We start from the raw sequence: 18,784 nt of genomic DNA on the forward strand, positions 1-18,784 counted from the left end.
ATACAGAAGAGGGTGTACCTGCATAACATTTTGGACAGCCTCTCTTGAAGGCCCTCAGAACACAAAGTGACAATAGTAGTTGTTAAAAAGCCCGTATTGTGCTTTCGGGAGTCTTCCTTTTCCTGTGGTGTGCTATATAGGTTTGTCTGAAAAGGCAAAAAGTTCACACTAGAGGGAGTTTCTCTGGCCAGCAGACCAATCAGAGCAGACTGGGCTCTGGTTTCAGACAGAGGGTGAAAAGAGGTGCTGCAGCACAGCAGTATGAGAACAATAAAGAGCTTTTTGAACATTAAAGCATGGAGACATGTCACAGTAGAGACAATACATACTGAAATCAAACTGAAAATATGGATTTAGCTTAAACCCCAACTACTTTCATACAACCTGTCCATTAACTGCAAAAGTGGGCGTGGCTAACATATTGACGGTTTTGGAAAATCCAAACTAAAATGTGTAGGACACTGCCTGCCCCGATGCTGCTGTTGGAAAGTGGATTTCTGATAGTTTTAGATTATCTGTCAAGCGCTACACTTGAAGCCTACGGGGCAAGCCTCCCTTGATGGGTTTGAACTTGCTTCTTCTCTAAATGGGTCTGCATCATCAGCAGTGGCTATGAACCTCCTGCATTTGCTTAAGTGCTATGAAAGCTCTCATTAATCACTTCCACTGCAGGCTCATCATTTTCCACTTAGAAAATAACAAAGCACATCAAACTACATCCATCCAGGGTAAAACAAAGAATGGTAAAAAAAAAAACCTGGTAGGTAATTTGCAGATGAAAAGATGTTCTGATTTATAGCAGAATACATTAGCTGTATTAGCTTTAATAGTCAATTAATAGTTAAAATCATATGTCAGAAAATAACAACATGATGCCGTTTCCAGCTTCTTGTGATGCTTTTCCTAGTAATACAAATCTAAAAATAGCCCTTCTCAAACTCAAACTCCATAAACACCTGATAAAAACAGACTACAATAATTACAAATCACACGAGGTCACCAGGCAATACGAGTCCCATGCAAACAGGGCCCCTTGCCTCTCATGACATATCACATTTACCCTAATTACAAGATTCCAATGTGTAAATGGCATTTACTTCAACATCCAAGTTGTATTTGTAACGGCTAAACAAAATGGGAATCATCCTGAAAGCTTCGATACCACACACAGATTTGACACTTTATATTAAAGAGCCTGTGACAAACCCATCAATTTGAGTAAATATTGTCCCCTTGAAAACCGTTACTGAACTGATTTTGGATATTTGTACTTTGATAACCATTAATCTGCCCTTCAATGTTGACCATATTCTGGATCTTCTCGGGGATTCTTCAAATCCCACCAAATTATGTGTGACGTCATTGCGGGCACAGCGCTCCAGCTGCACCGTTCAGGATCCCAGAATCTTCATGTAAACACACGATGGCGCACACAGCAGCAAGCTCAGACAGCGATGACAGTTTAATTTTGAACGTGTCTGAGAGCTCATATGAGGCTGAAGGATTTATGTTGTATCTGTTAGAAGTTTAGGAATTAGGTGCGTCAATATGGGCGATCATACGGTCATGTAGCCAGTGGTGGACTGGAATTAAAAATCATCCCGGGACTCTCGACCGGCCCACTTCGGTACCGCTAGTATATTGTCAACGGGGGGAGTGGGGGATGTGCTAGTGACTTATCCGACCGGCCCACTTCGGTACCGGCTCATCGGGATTCGTCCCGATGGCCAGTCCGCCACTGCACCCAGCCCAGCCCACGTAAACTTTCAACGGGGGGAGCCTCGCTGCGGGGAAACGGTGGACCTAGTGTCCCGATCGGAGTGGGAATAATAATAATAATAATAATAATAATAATAATAATAATAATAATCTGTGCATTTTATCCATTAATTTCCCCAACATTGTGGTAAAAAAAAACACACGTTTAATCCACGTTGGTGTACTACAACTACAAAAAGCATCGGTTTGTTTTCTCATCAGGAAATGCAGACCGGCTCAAACAAACGATTTTTAAATCATCCTCCTCAAGATCATTTAATGTATCATATTTTCGCCGAATTGACATGAAAGCACTAATAAATGTAGTTTCATCCACTTGAGTTTACAACTACAAAAATAATCGATTTGTTTTTATATCACATCCAACGGGAGGAAATTCAGCAGCTCTCACTACCGATTTTTAATCCTAATTTAAATCGTCTTCACCACGATCATTTATGTTTATGTTCGCCGAATTGACATGAAAGCACTTACAAATATGAATATACTGTAGTCAACTTCATTAAAACGTTATTAACGTGCCTAAACTCAGTAATTCACCATTTCTACGCATGACAACACACTTTGTCCGTGTTTGGCTCTCTCGCCGCACAGTGAAGCGTTCCTGACGTCACTTCCGGCTTCCCCAAAACTTCAAAATGAGTCGAAGGAATTTCCCCGTGATGTTCGAAATTATTGATATTTATTGGAACGGTATCGCACCTTCTTTTTTAAACTGATGGTTCGAGATGACTAGTAGCCCAATATTTCATTGCACAACAGTTGTTGGGAGGCTGTCACAGGCTCTTTAAGGAAGTGCCTAAATATTGCCTTATACAATTGTCCTTCAAGGCCTAACCCTTAAACTTAATCTGATGGGTAGTTTTATTCATTTAGCCAAATCACTATAACGGTTATAGTGCTTTGGCTAAATGAATAAAAACTACTCAACAGTTATACAGCCGTCATACATTGTCCAATGGCACAACATGCTCATAACTTCACCATGTGACCACAGCATTTAGGTATTTGGGTGTGAAACAATAAATCAGAGAAGCAATTTATCGAATGATAGCAAATACATCTAACTATTTTTTAATTATTGTAATTTTCTATGCGTTTCATTTTACATATGCCATTCTGCACACTAATTTGAGACACTTAAAAAAATACAAATCACACACGCCCTTTTTTTAAAAACATACATTTTTAGCATCGAGGTGATCATACTTAAAGACAGAAATAATGCCGCTGAAAATTGTTAATTTCACACATTTAAGACCCATACTCCGTAAACCTAATAATTAAAGCCTTTGCCCTAAGGTGACCTGTGTATGTTCACTGTGGATCTACAAGGTGCACGCACACATCATACAATAGATGGGCTTTGTTCCCTGCAACCGCTGTGAGCTAACGGGAAACACTCTGGGGGAGGCTAGCCAAGCAAGGCTCCCGTGTGTGTGTGTGTGTGTGTGTGTGTGTGTGTGTGTGTGTGTGTGTGTGTGTGTGTGTGTGTGTGTGTGTGTGTGTGTGTGTGTGTGTGTGTGTGTGAACCTCTGACCTTCCTGATGGAAGCTGCTTCAGTGGGAATGGGGGGGGGCTGATGTTATTATAAACACTGCTGGGTCTTATCCTAGTTCAACCACCATATTCAATATCTGCAATATCCTGCTTGCTACAACTCACAATGGATAAGATAGAGAAGTAAGGTAGAACGTACAAAGAATAACCAGCAAACTCCTTAGCTCTACACAGATTTAGGCTCAGATGATGCGATGATGTTGACAGAGTGTCACTATAATCATCTACCCAAACCCATGGATAACACATTACAGCAAACTAGTTTAAACTGGCTGACTGTATGCTACCTGAACATCACTTAACAAAAGAGACAAAGTTAACAAGTGTCTGCTTAAAAATGTGGCAGCAATGAGACATATTTTGATCAGGAGTCGGTGAACACCAAAACAGAGCTACAGTAAAATAAGAAGTAATACTGGACACTAACACTAGACAGGAGGCCAGATAACATTACTTAAATGAATTTCCCTTGATCTACTGAATGTATACATGTCTAGCAGTAGACATCATGACAGGTTCTGTTTGATTAAATTGGAATTCCGAAAAATCTTTGTCTGATATAGTACACTAAAATATCTTTGGATTTTGAACCCACTTGAAAATTTCATCTTGGGCCTTAGGGATCTGCAATAGCTTTTAAAAGTATTTAACTTAATGATTAATCATTGAGAAATAAATCAAAACAATTATCAAATGAGCATAAGGTTCAGACAACGACTCAGTTATTATTATTGCCAAAGGGTTAGGGTTGTTTTCAGCGTTTAGGTCCTAGCAGGTACCATTTGCAAACTTTGCCCTCGACAACTTTCTCAGCTGTTCCTCCTACAGTTCCTGCAGTGTGAAGGCAAACCATCATATAAGGCTATCTCCAGCAGGACAAAATGCCATTGGCTGTGTTGCCCCGAGAAGAGAGCCGGGATAAAAGCAAGGCTGGCCCACTTTGGCCCGTTCCACTACCCAGCCTGATCCACTATCCAGCCTGATCCACTACCCAGCCTGATCCTGGCTAATGAGCTGTTAGCCGTTAGCATGAGAACCCACTATTTACCTTGGGAATTCACGCATGTTATCGCGATAGCTGTATATATTCCCCCCTCTGCAAAAAAAGCTGAAGAGGCATGTGACATCATCACCTCTACTGTAAACAGACTACAAACACTGCACCCAAATGCTCTTCTCCTGATCTCTGGAGACTTCAATCAGGCCTCTCTCTCAAAAACTCTGCCCACTTTCAAACAATATGTCACCTGCACCACCAGAGGCAATAAAACACTGGATCTACTGTACGCCAACACCAAGGATGCATACAGCTCATCCCCCCCTTCCGCAACCTGGTTCACCTCCAGCCTGTGTACCAACCTCTGGTCCACAGGCAGCCAGTGCCCACACGCACCGTGAAGAGGTGGTCTGAGGAGTCTGAGGAGGCTCTGAAAGACTGTTTCGACACTACTGCGTGGGATGTTTTCACTGACTCTCACGGGGAGGACATCAACGGCCTTACAGACTGCATCACGGACTATATTAACTTCTATGAGGAAAACGTCGTACCCACCAGGACTGTACGGTGTTTTCCCAACAACAAACCCTGGATTACCCCTGACATAAAGGCTCTCCTGAAAGACAAAAAGAGATCTTCAGATCTGGCAACAGAGAGGAGCTGAAGACTGTACAGAGGGAGCTGAGGTGGAAAATCAGAGAGGGGAAAAACAGCTACAGGAAGAGGATGGAGGAACAGCTGCAGCAGAGGAACGTCAGCGGAGTCTGGAGAGGCCTGAAAACCATCTCTGGCTACAAAGAGCCAGACTTCCAGGTCCGGGGGACCACCAGTGGGCAAACGACTTGAATATCTTCTTCAACAGATTTGATCAGTCATGCGCCTCCCCTCCCCCGACCCATTCCCCCCTGCTGCACCCCCCATTGTCTCCACTGCCTGGAAATGGCCCTGTCACCTCTCCCACCTCTACTCAGCCCCTGGCCATCAGCTCACAAACACCTCTCACCTCTTTCTGACTTATGGTATTGAAATTGAGCAACTATTAGTCGAACCGCATAATCCTGCTTTATCCGACCACTTCTTAGTAACTTTTGAAGTACTGTTACTAGACTACAAAGCATTAGCCAAAAGCTCCTGCAGCAAAAACCTATCTGTTAGTGCTATAGCCAAATTTAAGGAAGAGATTCCACCAATACTTAACTCGATAGCATGTCTGCATGTAGGGGAGGAAACTTATACAAAATGTACACCACCCCAAATTGATCATGTTGTTGATAGTGCTACAGATGCGCTGCGAATAAAATTAGACTCTGTTGCTCCTTTGAAAAAGAAGAAAATAAAACCACATAGATTAGCTCCATGGCATAATGCCGAAACCCGCAAAATAAAGCAAAAGTCGAGACAACTTGAAAGGATATGGCGTTCCACTAAACTTGAAGAATCTCGTTTAATTTGGCATATTACTCTCAATGAATATAAGAAAGCACTGCGTAAAGCGAGAGCAGCCTACTACTCTTCATTAATAGATGAGAATAAGAATAATGCAAGATTTCTTTTCAGCACTGTAGCCAGGCTGACAGAGATCCACAGCTCGACTGAGCCTTTTATTCCCATAGCACTCAGTAGTAATGATTTTATGTGCTTTTTTAACGATAAAATTGTTACTCTTAGAAACAAAATCAATGAACTCTTGCCTTTGACCAGTATAGTGTTATCAACAGCTACCGGAAACGTAAGTTCTAATATTACACTAGATAGTAAACTAGAATGCTTTTCAGCCATAAACCTTGAACAATCAAATTCAATGATTCTCTCTTCTAAACCATCAACGTGTATCTTAGACCCGATTCCAACTAAGCTGTTAAAATAAGTTTTTCCATTAATTAGCACTTCTTTATTAAATATTATGAATATGTCTTTATTATCAGGCTATGTTCCACAATCATTCAAAGTAGCAGTGATAAAACCGCTTCTTAAAAAGCACAACCTCGATCCAGAGGATTTAGCCAATTATAGACCTATTTCTAATCTTCCGTTCCTCTCAAAAATTCTTGAGAAACCAGTCGCAGAACAGCTGTGTGATTACTTAAAAAACTATGATTTATTTGAAGATTTTCAGTCTGGCTTTAGAACACAACATAGCACAGAGACAGCTCTGCTTAAAGTCACAAATGACATTCTAATAGCCTCAGACAAGGGACTTGTCTCTATTCTTGTCTTGCTTAATCTTAGTGCTGCATTTGATACTATCGACCATGATATCCTATTGCAAAGACTAGAGCACTTAGTTGGCATACAGGGAACTGCTTTAGGCTGGTTTAGGAACGCTCTCAGTTTGTACGTGTCAACGATGAATCTTCCATGCACACCAAAGTTAGCCATGGAGTGCCACAGGGCTCAGTGCTTGGACCTATTTTGTTCACACTATATATGCTTCTGTTAGGCAATATTATAAGGAATCATTCTGTAAACTTTCATTGTTATGCGGATGATACTCAACTATATTTATCAATCAAGCCTGATGAAATTAATCATCTAAATAAAATTCAAGACTGCCTCAAGGACTTAAAAACGTGGATGACCTTACATTTTTTGATGTTAAACATGACCAAAACTGAAGTTATTGTACTTGGCCCGAAGAATCTACGAAACAAATTATCTAAAGATATACTAACTATGGATGGCATTAATTTGGCCTCCAGTGAGACTGTAAGGAATCTTGGTGTTATATTTGATCAGGATTTATCCTTTAACACCCACATAAAATCAATTTCAAGGACCGCCTACTTCCATCTACGTAACATCGCAAAAATCAGGCATATCTTGCCTCAAAAAAATGCAGAGAAACTAGTCTATGCATTTGTTACTTCAAGGCTGGATTATTGTAACTCCTTATTATCAGGGTGTACAAAGAAGTCAGTCAAGTCGCTTCAGTTGATTCAAAATGCTGCAGCTCGTGTACTAACCAGAGTTAGGAAAAGGGACCACATTACTCCTGTTCTGGCTGCCTTACACTGGCTCCCTATAGAACACAGGATAGAATTTAAAATTCTTCTTCTCGCCTACAAAGCCCTTAATGGGCAGGCGCCATCTTACCTTAAAGAACTCATTATACCCTACTGTCCTACTAGGGCATTGCGTTCCAAGAATGCAGGGTTGTTGGTTGTTCCTAGAGTCTCTAAAAGTACAATGGGAGCCAGAGCCTTTTCTTATCAAGCTCCACTTTTGTGGAATCAGCTTCCAGTTTGTGTTCGGGCAGCAGACACCCTATCCGTTTTTAAGAGTGCGCTTAAGACCTTCCTTTTTGATAAAGCTTATAGTTAGGGCTGATTATATTCAGCCCCTAGTTTTGCTGATATAGGCTTAGTTTGTCGGGGGACATCTTACTTCTTCCTTCTCTCTGTCTATACCTGTGTACTCTCATGTTCCGATTAACCCAGCTTCCCCAAATTTCTTTCTTTTTGATGTCTTTATACGCCGGGATCCGGAGTCATGGATGATCCTGCGGTCCTGTGTCATGGATCGCGAGTCCTGGATCTTGAGTCGTGGCTGTGGTCCTGGATCATAAGTCCTGGATGGATATCCTCGTGGATTCATTTTCCTATTATACACACATGCAGTTCCAAACATTTGGACTACCTATGTTGCAAATGTATTATCTTTTCAATGTACACACGGCATCTATTGCACGTCTGTCCGTCCTGGGAGAGGGATCCCTCCTCTGTTGCTCTCCCTGAGGTTTCTCCCATTTTTCCCTTTAAACTGTGGGTTTTCTCTGGAAGTTTTTCCTTGTACGATGTGAGGGTCTATGGACAGAGGGTGTCGTATTGTCATACTGATATTCTGTACAAACTGTGAAGTCCACTGAGACAAATGTAACATTTGTGATATTGGGCTATATAAATAAACATTGATTGATTGATTGATTGATTGATATTGGTAGCGTAAAAAAGTCAACAATATGCATCCCTACCTTCAACACCATCCAGTCCCCACTCCTGGGGGACAAGCTGCAGCTCTCGGGGGTGGATCACCACCTCACCTCCTGGATCCTGGACTACCTCATCAACCGTCCACAGTATGTGAGGACCAGGGAGTGTCAATCAGACACCATCATCGGCAGTACGGGGGCCCCCCAGGGGACGGTGCAGGCACCGTTTCTCTTCACCCTCTACACTGCAGACTTCACCCACAACACTGCAACCTGTCACCTGCAGAAGTTCTCCGACGACTCCGCCATCGTTGGCCTCATCACCAACGAGGAGGACAGGGAGTACAGGGAGCTGACGCAGGACTTCACCTTCTGGTGCCAAAGGAACCACCTTCAGCTGAACGCAGCAAAGAACAAGGAGCTGGTGGTGGATTTCAGACGGCGCCAACACTCCCCCCCGACACCAGTGAACATCCATGGAGCAGACATTGAGATTGTGGAATCTTACAAATACCTAGGTGTTCATCTGAACAATAAACTGGACTGGACTGATCATTCTGCTGCTCTGTACAAGAAGGGACAGAGCAGACTCTTTCTGCTGAGGAGACTGAGGTCTTTCTGGGTGCAGGGGGCACTCCTTCAGACCTTCTTTGACTCTGTTGTGGCATCAGCCATTTTCTATGGTGTGGCCTGCTGGGGCAGCAGCATCTTGGTTGCTGACGGGAAGAGACTCAACTGGTAAGGAAGGCCAGCTCTGTCCTGGGGAGTCCTCTGGACACTGTGGAGGTAGTGGGAGGCAGGAGAATGGCAGCCAAGATGTCCTCCCTGCTGGACAATATGTCCCACCCCCTCCAGGACACCCTGTCCTCACTGTGCAGCTCCTTCAGCGACAGGCTGCTGCACCCCACCTGTCACACGAAGAGATACCGCAGGTCCTTCCTGCCTGCAGCGGTCAGACTTTACAACCAGCACAGCCCCTAGTAGACCCCCCTACACACACCACAACACAGACTATAACACCCCCTTGCTGCAAAATACAAACCAACTTTGTGCAATATGTGCTATATGTGCAATATATATATATATGCCGTTAATAACTGTAATTTATACTAGGGGTGCACCGAATGGGAAATTCTTGGCCGAAACCGATACCGAAAATAGGAAACAGTTGGCCGAAAACCGAATGCCGAAAGGCCGAAAATGATTAATAGAAATATATATATATATATATATATATATATATATATATATATATATATATATATATATATATATATATAATGTATACATTTTTTACAAATGTTGTTCAGCTACCTGATTATGGAAAAAGACATGATTATGGCAAAACTTAGCTTAAATAATAATCACTATTATGGGTCCATAAAACATTTATTCAGCACTTTTGAATGCATACAGTACATTAATTCCAAGTCAAGTGCATTTTCTTTTCTCTGTAGGATAACTACAGCAAAGTGCATTCAGAACAAAGCCAAGGTGCTTTAAAACTGCATAAACATCTAGGCTAGTAGGCCTACAACAAAATAGTGTAAATAAAGACTGTAACAGCCAGGCCTTCAACAACAACAAATGCACCTATAAGTGCATGCATACAAATGTGCAAACTGGATAAATCCACATGAATGTAACTATTTACAAATGAAATTACAATTGAATTTCAAGAATCTGTAAATAAGGCTGTCTGTCCTCATAAGCAAAGTAGTAAACATTGTATAAAGATACATAAAGTGAAAACTGGATACAAAATCCACAATCAATTACAAATGAAATTACAATTTCAAGAATCTGCAAATAAGGTAGTCTGTCCTCATGAGCAATGTAAACAACATTGTATCATTTAGATACCGAAAGTACAATATATTGAACACTGTGCTGCTGTCATTTCCCCCTAATGATAACCTGAGATGGTGAATTATAACTCACAATGAAAATTGTTCAGGAAAGTGGGTATAGAGTAGACATGTAGAACTAGATAAGCTTATGATAAGCCAGCCTTGTCTACTTATTAAGGAAAAGTGGGAGGTTCTTTTTAATGAACAGTAGCTTCTCTGCTTTATCAACCATAAGTCTGTTCCTCTTCTCATCAAGCACATGAGAGGCAGCGCTGAACAGTCCCTCGCTGTCAGTGCTTGTGATTTGATCTTACTCCGTATATTTGTCCGGGTGTTTTGATTTCAAGTGGTGGAGTAATCCCGAAGTGGTGAAAGTCTTTGCAGTTACACCCCCTCGAGAAATGTCAGCTGAACACGTTTTACAAATCGCAATCCGCGCCTCTTTCTCTGATATTTTTAAATATCTCCAAGCGGCAGACATGTTGGCTGTGAGCCAGCCGCGAGCATGGTCGCGCGCCGTGCTTGTCGCCGCGTTTTGATTATGTCATCACAACAACACGTTAGCTTACCAACGTAACCCTGTTCTCTGACATTCTGTGATATTTTTTCGGTGCTAGAACCCTTTCGGCCGAAAGCCGAAAGGGCCTTTTTAACCATTTTCGGCCGATAATTTTCGGCGGCCGAATATTCGGTGCATCCCTAATTTATACCTGGCTGCTAAACCCTTGTTACTGCTACAAGGTATTTATCTTGTACTTTGTAAATTGTGTAACTTGCTGCTGTTAAATACCGTCAAACTATGTGCAATATGTGCTTTATGTGCAATATATACTTTATATACATATGCCATCTTTAATAACTGTAATATATACCGGGCTGCTAAATCCTAAGAACTGCTACAGGATTTGATTTGTTTTTGATCTGTATTTTTGAAAATTATGTAACTTTTTATCTTTTTTTAGCATATTTGTTATTGTTTATTATAAATTAGTACTTTTTTAGCATATTGTTTATTATGTTATAACTTAGTACTTTTTTTAACGCATTTAAGGATATGCAACACTAAGCTGTCTGTGGCTCTTTCCTGCTGTAACGGTTCAAATTTCCCCTCTGTAGGTCTAATAAAGGTATTCTGATTCTGATGTCCGGTTGCAGGAAAGTGGAATCATGAATTCAATAGGACGGACTCAGCAATGGGAGATCCAAAGCTTTTGTGCCACATCTTGCAGAGACCTGTGGCTCCATCATGGCATCCCGGAGAGGGCTGCTGAATGAGCGGACCGTGTTCTGCACCAACACGCCGGGGAAAATGCCTTCCGCTGGGCAATCCTGTGACAATTAATGAACCTCAAACCGTTGTGAAGCTCTTTGTTATACCTTCATTTCATTCTGGCTGCTATGTTCTGAGAGGATGTCATTCGCCACAGACCAAATATACATAGTTTAGGAATCACCATTGAATTAGCAATCATTCTCTTTTCTTTCATTTAAAAGTCTTACCATTTTTGTTATTGCAGGAAGACTCGCAAACGCTTATTAGGTATTAGCTTGATATGTCATGCGACTGTGAAGCCGCAGATTCCACACATCTTCATTTTCAAAGGATTAGATTAGATCCATGGCAAGACTATATCCGACAACCATCATGACAGTTTGGTGAATCAGCAAGCACTGTCACACACACGTCAGCGAGCTTTGTATATATATATAGCTGATATAACGTCTGTCTGGCATAACTACCAGGTGTCTCAGTGAAACTAAGAGCACCTCATTACCCACATACTAGACATTACCACAACGACACCCACCTGGGTGCTGCAAAAACATGTATTCAAGACTAAATATCTACAATGGGCCTATAGAGTTGCTAACCCAACAATTACAGCTAAATTAACAACAAAATGTCACCATGAGCCAAGGTGATGTCAGCAGCTGTTCAATTTGGCCATGACACAAAGGCTGGTTCAAATGAACTCATCCTTTCTATGATCATTTATCTGACATCCCTGTAAAATGTATGACTTTTCTATCTTAAATTAACATAAAAGATTATCCTTCAGAATATGACACGTCCTTAGATATGCCAACAGTAACTTATTCTTGCTTCAAAGTTTTTTTACGGCAGTTACTTTTACACAACATTTTACTTCAACAGAAATTCTAACAGTTTACTGGTTCAAGCTATAATATATATTTAAGAAATACAAACATGTGCTTGTTCTTAAGTCCTCTGGGACAAAAAAAAAAAAAACCTTATACAGCTCCAATCATGCAAGATGCAGTTGAAAGCTCCAAAAGAGCCAGTAAGTTTTATTTTTCAAATATACTGTTTCAAAAGGTAGAAGACAAGCTTCCATGTTCTATGTGTGAAATCCAAATGCCACACTTAAAGCAACTAGTTTATTAGTGATTGAGGTTCAGAATTAAAATAGTTCATTCGACTAAGCCATGGAAGTAATCAAGCATGGACAACAGAGAGGCAAGACCCTGGAACTGGAGCTCAAAAAAGGAAATGCAGCCATTAGTAATATAATTATGAACACCTTTGCATTATCTGCTATGTCATGTCAACATGTCTGTGATGGAAACATCTACGCAGCCCTGTCACAAATGGCAGGTGGAAGTATAGCATTAATGAGGGATGTGTTCCTTTAAAGTACAACTGTAAGTGTGCCAGTATGTACAACACCAGGGCACATCGAAATGAAAAGCAGCCATATTGAATTCATGGTATTCATAGTTTGTTGTGTTTGACAAACCAAAATGTCCACTGTTCCAAAGGCTTCATACAGCTTGACACTAACCTGTTCCTCATTCTTGTGGGGACTCCTTCAACAAACTCTGAGTGCCACTTGGACCCCTATAAGATAACAGTCTACAAACCATTAACTGAATTCCTATATAAGGAGTGGACGTAGCCACCATGGCATCACCCTAGGTCTGTGGAATACAGTTTCTTGGTTTTTTACAGCCATTACAGCCGTTTTTTGGGCATTTTGGCCATAGCCATCTTGGTTTTTGGAACCATAAGTAACACGAGATGAGGCCAAGTAAAACTGAAAGCTGAACAACAACACTGACATTTTTAGGCAACCAAAATATTACAATGAACTTTCATGAACCCAAAACAAAACGGTTGTTTGTCTAAACATTTAATGCAAAAGGGTTATTTGGTCAGAAGAAGCCCCTCCAGATCCATCTTTTTTCACAGGCACAGTAATAAATATTCTGATTAAACTGTACATATATGAGTGTCCCTTTAAACCTAACAACACCAACCACAGTTGTATCTTTTACTGACCTGCAAAGCCGGATAACATTAGTTTATCCAAGAACCTGTGCTTGAATAAACACATCCTAATCAGGTGCATTACCAAAGTATGAATTGTATTCATCACCTCCATAGTCATTAGGGTTGGGTTGCTCCAGCAGCAGGTACATGTGTGTGTTTTTCCGTGGGTTCAAGGCCTTGTCTTCCCACAGGGCCTAGACCTGGGTTGTTATGAGCAGATGGTCATAACTACCAGAGCACGGAGAGCAGTGAGGGAGGATAGGGGTTGCTGCTTTAAATCCCTGTGTAGCCAGATTGATTTCAGCAACCTGGATGGGGTAATCCTATTTTCAACAAGGCGAGGGCAAGGTAGTTCCCTTTAATCCACAGTGTCATCCACACCTACTTCACTCTTCAGTCTTACTCTCTGTTGGTGCTCTCAAGCTCTCTCTACAATGTCCTGGGCAATTTGGCTCAACTACAAAATGGTGCATGGTGGTGCAAAAATAAATAACATAAGGAAATAAGTTGTAAGAGGTCAAAAATACAACGATCACAGAAAGAAAATATTAAAAAATATATATATTTAACAAAATACCAAAAATTAGGAAAAGTATTTACACCAAATATAAATATATAAAAAGAAACAAAAAAAACGTACTAAAATAAATAGATGATGATGACAAACTGCAGGGCTGTGCAAGTTTTTTTTACAGAGGAACGGATATAAAGGAATGTCCAAAATATATATCCAGATTAACATGAACTTGGCTCACAGTGTTAAAAAGAACAATGTGTTGTTTACATGGTGTGCATGAAATGCATAATGTTGATAGGAATGCTTAGTGTCAGTGGGGATGGAGTGAAAGGCACACATTGAGGGGCAGGTTGCTAGAAGGTTGCCATGTGTTTTCACTATTGGCTCTGAAAATACTGAAAAACTACAAAAAACACTGTAAAAGCCAAGAAAGTAAGATCGTGAATAACAGGATTTCTGGATAACTAAACTTTTAGTAAAACCAACAAGACCTGACCAACACACATTAGCAATGTAGACATTTTTCAGCGGCTAATGAGAGCTGCCCGTATGTGAGGAAGAGGAACTCAGCCTTGCTTTTTTTTCTTTTAAGTCCACTTTAAGAGAGCACGCGACACTTCTTTTAAAAGCTGGAACTTTATGTGACATTTTAAATAGTAGAGTAGTTTATATGCTGCCTTGTTTACACCTTAAACGAAACCTCCAGGCAAGGGCAATTCTTTAAAAAAAGAATGAGGCATATTGCATGCTAACAGTGAGCTAAAACTGCAGTTTGCTGGAAGAAGACCATGGGGCGTTTTTTAAAGATTCGTACCGATTTAAAAACAGTTTGACAGGGTATCTACGTGCCGAAATAATAGGGATGTTGTGATACTGAAAGAAGACGTAATTCATAATTTACGAGGTGTACCGTTGTGACAGTCAGCAGGGGAACAGCAAGCTACGGAGTTACTGAGGGAGTCTCGTGAAACGTGTCGCGCTGAGGAAGGGTTCTCCGTTAGAAGAAAGAAGCAGGTGGCGATAAAACAAAAGACGGTGCTCATTATAACAGCTAGCTTGCTCGTGCTGCTTTGTTAGTTGAATAAAACACTGCAATGTAAACTGACCTGCATGTGTGATGTCGGACAGGTCGTAGTTCCTGGCACTGCGGGGAAACTCCTTCAGTTTTCGGTTGGACAAGTTGAGAGCCCCGCTAGCAGCAGCTTCCTCCAGCGCCTTCTCCACGCTCCGGCTGGCCGCTACGGTGGCAGGCAGCTGGGCTCCATCCCCAGCAGCCATCAAACCTCCTCTTTTACTTTGTTTCAGGCGCCCGCTCCACTTTCATACCCCGAGTATTGTCATAAACTCCAACCTGAGAACGCTTCCTGTAAACTTCTTTAAAAGTACAACGTAGAATCCGAGGAAAGGTGGCGCCGTGAGTTGTGATAGCGGCTCTCACACAACAGGAGCTATCGTTTCCACTCGTAAAGGAGAGCGATTCAAGCTGTCAATATTTCAGGAAGTTGCGTCAAGCTGGCACATTTCGCAACAATATTACAGGAACACCATCATTTTCCTTCAAAGTAAAAGTCCAACATTTGCCAATTAAAGAGAAACAGAAAATCTCTCCTCTGATGATTATAACAGTTTTCATACCGTTTTTAACAAAATTGACTAAAGCCCTGTACACAGACCAAAAGCAAATGAAAAAAAAACATTAACAACTGAGTTAAAGGTCACCTTATGCAAAATCCACTTCCTCATGTCTTTTATACATCAACATATGTCCCCTTTGTAAAGACATTCTGAAAGTTTCAGGAACAAAGATTCGCTCAATTTTTGTTCAGAACCATTTACATTAAAACCTGTCTGAAAATGAGCTGATCAGATTTTGGTCACTTTGTGATGTCATAATGTTTTTTTGGTCTTTTAACCATTAGCCCAGGGCCGCCCCTCCCTACTGGCCGATCACGACTGCGTGAGGCCTCACCTCGTGGAGGGGGCCTCAGCTTGCGGAGGGTGCTTCATTTTGCGGAGTGTGCTTGATTTTGCGGAGGGTGCTTCATTTAGCAGAGGGAGCCTCATCTGAAGCGCAAATGCAGCGCACCTACAGTGTATGCGCGCCACAGTTTCGCCGCTGCGAGGCTCCGCTACCGCCCGTCCCCCCGTCCCCCCTGTCGAAGCTCGCGACACAGAGGGCCTCATCATATAACTTTGCGTGGGGCCACAAGTTGGCCAGGGGCGGCCTTGCATTAGCCAATAACCAACCAAGGTAACCCCCCCCCCCCCCCCCCCTTATCACCTGAATATCCTCCTAGAGCACCTTTGTTTTTTTATTTTTGTAAGGATGCAAAATAGAGATTAAGGAGGGGTCGCTGTTTAAAAAAAATATTCTCGAATAAGTCTTGTGATACTGTAGTATAAAACATTATAATTCGGTCACTGTGTGTAATTTTCAGCAACAAACAATTAAAATTCAGTGGCCTGTGGTTTGGCAAATAACTTAAATATCAGGAAAAATCAGAGCTTCAATATTTTAACTTCCTGTTTACATTTTACAATGAAAAACTATTAATAAAGTAAAGTAAATCCTTACTAGCTCTTCAAAGCATTGTCCACTTTGTCGAATTTTATTTTGACAGTTGCAACCGGAAGTCATCTGAAACAGTTGTCGTTCTACCTGGTTCTCGGAAGGGTGCAGCCATGGGGACAGCAGCGCGAGGGAGCGACGCTGAAGGGGCGTGTTCATAACGAGAGTAATTCTGATTGAAAACCATGGGGGCGGGGTCTGTGCTTGCATATTGAATGCATAATGTCGCCTTTTCTTTTGGGAATTTTAGGAGAAACATAGTTATATTAGTTGTCATACGTACCAATCAGAATGAGCAGTACATAACCCTTTTGTGTCTTTAATTAAAACACTAACCATCACAAAGTGCAGCCAGGTGATCCAATCAACTTCCCATGAATCATGAATGGAACTCATGTCATGTTAATTGATTTTGTTCAATTGAAGCTTGATCTTTATTATTCATTGCAGTCAAATTAACTAAAGGTGACTTACCCAGAATGAAGTGTCACAGCAAGTGTGTGTTTGTGTGTGTCTGAATACATGCACATTTCTGAAAACCCATATAAGGCCAAATGCAGCATCAGCAGGACTGCAGGGTCCCCCCTTCCTCTCATGAGGTTTATAACCCTGATTCTTATTCTTCCATTCTTTCAGGGGCAGATGACTCCCCTCCTACACACACACACACACACACACACACACACACACACACACACACACACACACACACACACACACACACACACGCACACACACACACACACACGCACACGCACACGCACACGCACACGCACACACACCCACACACACACTTTTGCATCCATTAGCATTGTCCCCTCCTCTCCAGTCTCCATCCATCCTTTTCTTTAGCTCCTGTGTCCTCCCTCCCTCCCTATCCAGCTTCCCATTGGACCATCTGTCAAAGTCCTGTCGGACGTCCAGCTGCGACCAGTGTTAGTATGTGTGTGTTGGGTGAGGGGGGATAACTTTCACTACATGCACTTGCAAAATCCATTAACAGTTAGTGGTTAACTCATTCTGTCCACTGTAATTCTATCTAGTGATATTGCTCAGTCTGCTGCTTTGAGTTCTCCTTTGTCTGAATGTTTCCACCTTATGAATCTATAAAGTCAAGGTAGAAGCAAAATAGGCCATTTAATTAAATGAGCATTATTTAATGGTTAACTGGTTATGCATATTAATTATAATTGAATTTAAGAATACATAATGAAATACTCTGAACAATAAATAAAATGTATGTCCATATTTGGTAATGCAGAAATAGAATGCTTTGCCACAAAACATTGAAAGCTGGATGCTGTTGTGACTTATTTGTCATTGTAGCACAGTGGTTTAAAGTAACTAACATATACTCAAGTGTTGTACGTACTTGTACTTTACTTGAGTATTTCAATTGTTTGCTACTTTACTTCTAATCCACTACAGATCAGAGGTAAATGGTGTACTTTTCCTTTACTACATGTATTTAATCCCTTTAGTTACTTTACAGATGTGGATGAATGATGTGAAATCTAATCAAGTGTTAAATAAGACTTTAGTTCCACCTGGAGTAAATCCACAAGCTACCCTGCAGTATACAAAGTCATTCAAACTAGCTGCACCTTTACCAGCTTTGAGAACACTTTCATGATCAATCATTATAAAACATATCATATATATTATTCTGAAATGGACCAATCTGCACAATGACTACATTTACTGTCGCTACTTTCACTATATTTTGATGATAATACTTTTCTACTTTTACTTGAGGAACATTTTGATTACAGGATTTTTACTGTAACAGAGTATTCCTACACTCTGGGACTATTACTTTTACTCAAGTACAAGATCTGAGTACTTCTCCCAGCTCTGTTGTGGCAGCATTGTTAAGAAAATTGACATCCAAAAAGGGCAATTTGAGTTGAGCAATGTCGTACCATGCAGAGGAAATGTGTTTCTCTCGATCCATTATTTTCTGTGTCCCCGGCTCAAATAACTGGGCTGGGACTGGGGGGTGTAAGGAGGAGGTTGTTTTGGGCTTTCTGCAGCAGCGCTGAGATTAACAAGTGGCTGAAGGTATGCTACCATTGTTGTAGTGGCACGTGTGTGAGTGGTATGTAACAGTTGGTTATCGGTATGACCAACACATTTAGACTGAATGCCAAATGGGGTCAATCCCAGAAAGAACAGCAACAGTGGCAGCAACAGAATAATATCATCAATAAAAGAATCAGCCACCGCGTAAAAAGAGCAGCAGTGGATGTTTCCTGTACTTCCACACGTCCATACAAAGGGCTTGACAGGATC

The 18,784-nt window shown here is 41.3% G+C and overlaps 1 protein-coding gene across 2 annotated transcripts in view; it reads right to left on the bottom strand.

Moving 5' to 3' along the window:
• Window positions 1-15,419, bottom strand: part of lrch4 (leucine-rich repeats and calponin homology (CH) domain containing 4) — a 43,929-nt gene extending 28,510 nt beyond the window's left edge. Inside the window, exon 1 of one of the 2 annotated variants that reach the window (XM_079669132.1) lies at window positions 15,030-15,418. In XM_079669132.1, the coding sequence (XP_079525258.1) occupies window positions 15,030-15,201 (172 nt within the window). In that variant the 5' untranslated portion in view covers window positions 15,202-15,418. Of the gene's footprint in view, window positions 1-15,029 lie in introns of both variants that reach the window. The other variant, XM_079669131.1, reaches the window with a different exon arrangement.
• Between the last annotated feature and the right edge of the window lie 3,365 nt (window positions 15,420-18,784).

The sequence above is a fragment of the Notothenia rossii genome (genome assembly GCF_949606895.1).
Source record: "Notothenia rossii genome assembly, chromosome: 3".
NCBI lineage: Eukaryota > Metazoa > Chordata > Actinopteri > Perciformes > Nototheniidae > Notothenia > Notothenia rossii.